The sequence below is a fragment of the Sinocyclocheilus rhinocerous genome, unplaced genomic scaffold, assembly GCF_001515625.1.
Source record: "Sinocyclocheilus rhinocerous isolate Xijiao unplaced genomic scaffold, SAMN03320098_v1.1 scaffold119, whole genome shotgun sequence".
In the NCBI taxonomy this organism is placed as follows: domain Eukaryota; kingdom Metazoa; phylum Chordata; class Actinopteri; order Cypriniformes; family Cyprinidae; genus Sinocyclocheilus; species Sinocyclocheilus rhinocerous.
Window position 1 is genome coordinate 798,760 of NW_015654491.1, and position 5,221 is coordinate 803,980.

Here is a 5,221-nt window from a genome sequence, read left to right on the forward strand (position 1 = left end):
ATCACTTCAATAGAGCGGCGAAAGTGTCGAGCTACAGTCGTGGGCGAGAGACACCGGTCCGGTGTGGTCCAGCTGTTCTCTTGCGCTGCGCGGTTTAATCAGGTAACGTAGTGCCGTTTCATCACTTGGCTTTTAGTGTTTGTTTCCCATGCGCTACAGTAAAGCCGAGGCAATTAAAAGATACCCCGCAACTCTAGTGTAAACGAGTACAAAGACATTTTTATCGCTTAAAATAAAAATGTGGGGTGGGTGGGGGGGGTACGACATTCACATTACATGATTTGACTGATTTTTACTTAGAAAGGGCGAAAGCGCACCGCATTAAAATAAATGATCATTCATGTTTTTATAACCGCTGGCCAAATTCAAAAAGCTAAAATTAAATTAAATAATCTTTGAGAGCAAGGGGGCCCCCTCAATTCGTGGGTCCTGGGGCTTCAGCCCCGCCTAGCCCTTATGTTAATCTGGCCCTGGCGGCAGTGACTTCTTATAGAGAATTAAAATTCTTAGAAATATATGTGCGTGCTCATGTACATACTAGTGATGTGCAGAAAGAGCAAGCTGCTGTCAGACCCCTGACTGTTCTGAGCAAGTGCGGTGACCCTGAATATCCCAGCGACCCTGTACATGTGTGTGATGCTGTCACCAAGGCGACTTATATTGGAGTATGACACCGAGATGCCATCACCAAAGTCCACATGGAGACTTGTAGACAGTGAGTCACCCTAAAGAAAAAAGGCAAAAAAGACAGATATATTCTATTTTTTTGCATGTAAAGGCTTTGAGATAGAGAGAAAAACTGGTTCTCAAACTGTGGTACACAGATGGCTGGTGGTCTGATTAAAAAATAATAGATACATAAAAAATAATAGATACATAAAATGGTAAAAATTTTAACAATGAATTGAAATGATTTACTGTTAACATCAATTTTATAATAAATGAATACTCACAGTTATGTGTCAGTGTACATTACCTTTCAAAAATTTGGGGTCGGAAAGATTTTGTTTTTGAAAAGTCTCATATCAGCTAAGGCTGCATTTGTTTGATCAATATATATATATATATACACACAGTAAAACAGTAATATTGTGAAATATTATTACAGTTTAAAATAATTGTTTTCTATTTTAAAATGTAATATATTTCTGTCATGACAGCTGAATTTTCAGCATCATTACTCCAGTCTTCAGTGTCACATGATAATTCTAATATGCTGATTTGGTGCTCGAGAAACATTTTTTATTATGATAAATGTTGAAAACAGCATTCAATAGCATTTCGCTATTTGAAATAGAAATAGTTTGTAACAATATAAATGTCTATACTGTAACTTTTGAACAGTTTAATGCTTTTGTGCTGTATTAATTGAAAAAAATCCCAAACTGACCCCAAACTTTTGAACAATTGAGTATGCAAGTTCTTTTCTAACCTAGTTAGTAAGTCTAGTTAATTTAATTGAAATGAAAAGCAGCAGCCTAGTAAAATTATGGATTGGTGGTGGCACAAGGTAAGATAGATGAAAAGGACATTGAATGAGACCCCCTTATGTGATTAGGGGTTTGGTGGTTTGGAAATTTGTTTTACTCGTAAAGTTGGTCTTAAAAAGTTTGAGAACCACTAATCTAAAGCACAACACCTTATGAATGACTTTGTGTGTGTGTCTGTGCACCTGCTGACTCACATTTTGCAATGCTACTCTGAAGGTGATGTTGGTTCCCAGTACAGCAGTGAGCTGGGAGTTGATGGTGCTCAGCTGTAGGCCACTGGGTGCTATGGGTTTACACTGTTGCATTTTGGGACTTAGTGTATCCTTCAGACCCTCTCTACAGTTATTCAACAGCACTTGCCTGTACCTGCACCGACACACACAAAGACTTTAGAAAACACCCTCTGTTACCAGCAGAAACACAAAAAGAGACATGTAGTTAATACACAAACACTCTTATGAAGACTATCACAAAGAGAATCATTTTGCACGTATGGGTCATACTGCAATGTGTGTGCATCTGTGTATCTGTGAGTGTGTGTTACCCTGTGCTGTTGCGGTAGCGCTGTCCATGGCTGCAGGTGTGTGCTGGTAAATTGACATTATACCAGAATGCAGGTGCACATTTTCCACTGGCCTGTCTCTCAAACCCATAATCACTGCAGGGAAAATCATCAATTATTCAGTTTGGTTAAGCTACTCTCTATAATGCAGTCTATAGAGAGAAGTGGCTTAGATATATGCTGTATAGACTGCACTTTTCATACACTGTAAAATAAAAGTTTTTCAATGGTTTTCTCACGCACCTTAGGATCAACTAAAACCATTTTTTACTGTATTGTTCTTGTGTTGGCTACATGAAAGGCTCCCACGCTTTCTGACAAATATATTTCTATGATTTTTCCTTGACCTTTCCAGTTGTTTGCTATAAGGACTCATTGAAGAAATAGTTTTATAGAGATTGCACTTACAAGAGTAACTGGCAGCCTAAATATTTTAAAAACAAACATTTAAATTTATATATATTTTTTTATTAAAATTTTTGAAAATTAATTAAAAGTTTACCCACCATTATCTGTTTTATTTTATTAATTTCTAAAGATTAATGCAACTTGCTACACATCTATTGCCACATTATGTGCCACATTATCAGCAGTTAAAATCACCAAATTGCACTTGGAACAGTGTTATTTTAGTATTATTTATATAATATTTATTAATATTTTGAATTAATATTTTGCTTTTATTTTTATATTTTCAGTTTTAGTTTTAGTTATTTTGATATGTGTTTTTGTCCTTATTATTTTTTAAATATTTCTATTTAGGTTTTAATTTATTTTTTATTTCAGTTTTAGTTTTAGTAATTTTAGTACTTCAACTTAAACATCAACTTTTGTTTTAGTAACGTTTTAGCAGCACTGTAGCCTTAAGTTGTGATTGGTTAGTGCGTTTACAAGGTATAAACTGCTGTAGGGGATCAGGGCTAAACTCAGTAACACCAGCTCCTTCCGGCTAATCAGATCACTGCCACATTTATCATCCATTTAAATATTCATTACTTATTCATTTGGAGATAATTAATCATTTGACATTATGCTAATTTTGCGCACCTCTCATTCATACGTGTAAGCAGACGACTCTAATGGAGCCTGTGTGTGGTACAAGGGAGATTTATGTCGTCGTTATGATCAGCGCAGGAGTGTGTCTCCGTGTGCATCGGGTGGGTTTGTAAAATCTCCATCAGTATAGCGATATGATTATGACAGACTGATGTAAAACCAGGTTTTTACCTTGCTGCCTCAAGAGCAAGCTAATTTAAGTGACTGCAACAGTATCATAAACTGCACTGAAAAAAAAACTGACAAATGAAGGGAAAAACCTTGTTTTTTACATTCAAATGCCACTTAATTAATCTGTATAATTGGTTGGATCCCTGCAGCTTTTGTTCTCTGCATGCAACACTGAGTCCTTTGATCCGCAAGAGTTACTGTCACTCATTTCTTCCACTGGAAAAGCAGCTGCTCTGCTTTTCCATGTGTGTGCATGTATGCATATGCGTGCGTGTGACTCACCACTCAAAGTCATAGAGGGTGCAGATGCAGGGCTCAGCTGAAACAACTCGAGAATATTCCCGACCCAGAGTGCAACGTGTGCCAGGCTTCCTCTTCATATACACCTGTCTCTCTCCCATCACACACACCTCACCCTGAAATGCACATAAATACCCAGTTAAATAACTAGCAGTCAAAGCCACCAAACTGCACATGGAAGACTGTTATTTTAGTATTATTATACTATTAAAATATTAATTATTATTTTGCATTGGCTTTTATTTAATATTTTCAGTTTTCATTTAAATTGTAGTTTTGCTACATTCTTTGTTTGTAATTTTGTAAATGTATATATAGCTTTAATTTATTTATATTTCAGTTTTAGTTTTTGTAATTTTAGTACTTAAACTTTTATTTAGGTAACATTTCTGGTTTCCATTAGTTTTTTTTTTTTTTTTTGGTTTACGTTATATTTTATTTTATTGCAGCTATAGGTCAATTAACACAGCTATAGGTCAATTAAATTATTTTTAATAGTTTTATTTACCAATAACAACGCTGCTTGGAATCAGGCTGTCAAAGCTTTCTGTTTTTTTTATTAAAGCTATTATAGTAAATGTAATGTAGAATATGGCAAATGTATTGCGATGGAAGATGTGCACATAAATACATATATATTCACAAATGCATACAGGAAGCAGGGTTGCCAGGTCTGTGAAACAAAACAAGCCCAACTGCTATTCAAAACTAGCCCAATTACGTTTTTTTCTGCAGTTTTCCGCTCCGTTGGGGGTCTCCTCCATTGAAAGAGCTTTTGCTTTAACCCGCGGAATACAAAACAACCCAAGGCAACAGTGTAAACGTAGCCCAATTCTGCGTGAATAGTGACAAAAATGTTTTCTAGTTATTCTGCTTAGCTTAGGATGGATACGGTAGTTATTACGAATTTTAGAAAATGTATTGTGCTTCCCAGGAAACAGATTTGACATGCAATAGATGCTGACTCTGAAACTCCGTAAAACCACAAGTGAGAGTCAAGGCTGATGGACAACATGTCACCAATACTATGTGCTGAGATCTGTTGCAAAAATCCATTACGACTCTATTAATTTCCATTCAGCTTGGGCATGTTACCCCAGAGGTGAATATAATCTCCCGTGCCACTCTAATTACTAACAAATTCAGTGCCAAAAGAAACTCATGTTGAATGTTGAGTAGGTGAATTACTGCTTTGCTGTTGAGACTGAACAGTAAGGCGTGCTGTGATAAATGTGAGGTGACAACCTTGTTATGCAGGTGCCATGTCTGAAAGTCTCCGTCTGTGCATTTCCGCCCAAACAGGGAGCTGTAGTCAATCTTTATCAGCTGCCAGTCGGAGTGGTAATTAAAGTGCCCGAAGAATCTACGAGGATAGAGATCCTTAAGCACAACAGGATCGGTTTACTTTTACATTCTTTACAAGTGCTTAAAGGGTTAGTTCACCCAAAAATTTAAATTAGCCCACAAATTACTCACCCTCAAGGCATCCTAGGTGTATATGACTTTCTTTTTTCAGACGAATCCAGTGGGAGTTATATCAAAAATTGTCTTTGATCTTTCAAGCTGTTTAATGCCACTCAGCGGGTGTTGCATGCATCAGTCCAAAAGAAGTTAAATAAAAAGCGCCCATCCATAAAAAAAA

General features: G+C 36.4%; 1 protein-coding gene across 1 annotated transcript in view; it reads right to left on the bottom strand.

Moving 5' to 3' along the window:
• LOC107717099 (VPS10 domain-containing receptor SorCS3-like) overlaps positions 1–5,221 on the bottom strand; it is an 89,807-nt gene that overhangs the window by 32,717 nt on the left and 51,869 nt on the right. The window contains exons 15-19 of the mRNA XM_016523750.1: positions 4,825–4,942; positions 3,562–3,695; positions 2,035–2,148; positions 1,685–1,856; positions 539–725 (exon numbers count right to left, since the gene is read on the bottom strand). Of these exons, the coding sequence (XP_016379236.1) occupies positions 539–725; positions 1,685–1,856; positions 2,035–2,148; positions 3,562–3,695; positions 4,825–4,942 (725 nt within the window). The remainder of the gene's footprint in view (positions 1–538; positions 726–1,684; positions 1,857–2,034; positions 2,149–3,561; positions 3,696–4,824; positions 4,943–5,221) is intronic.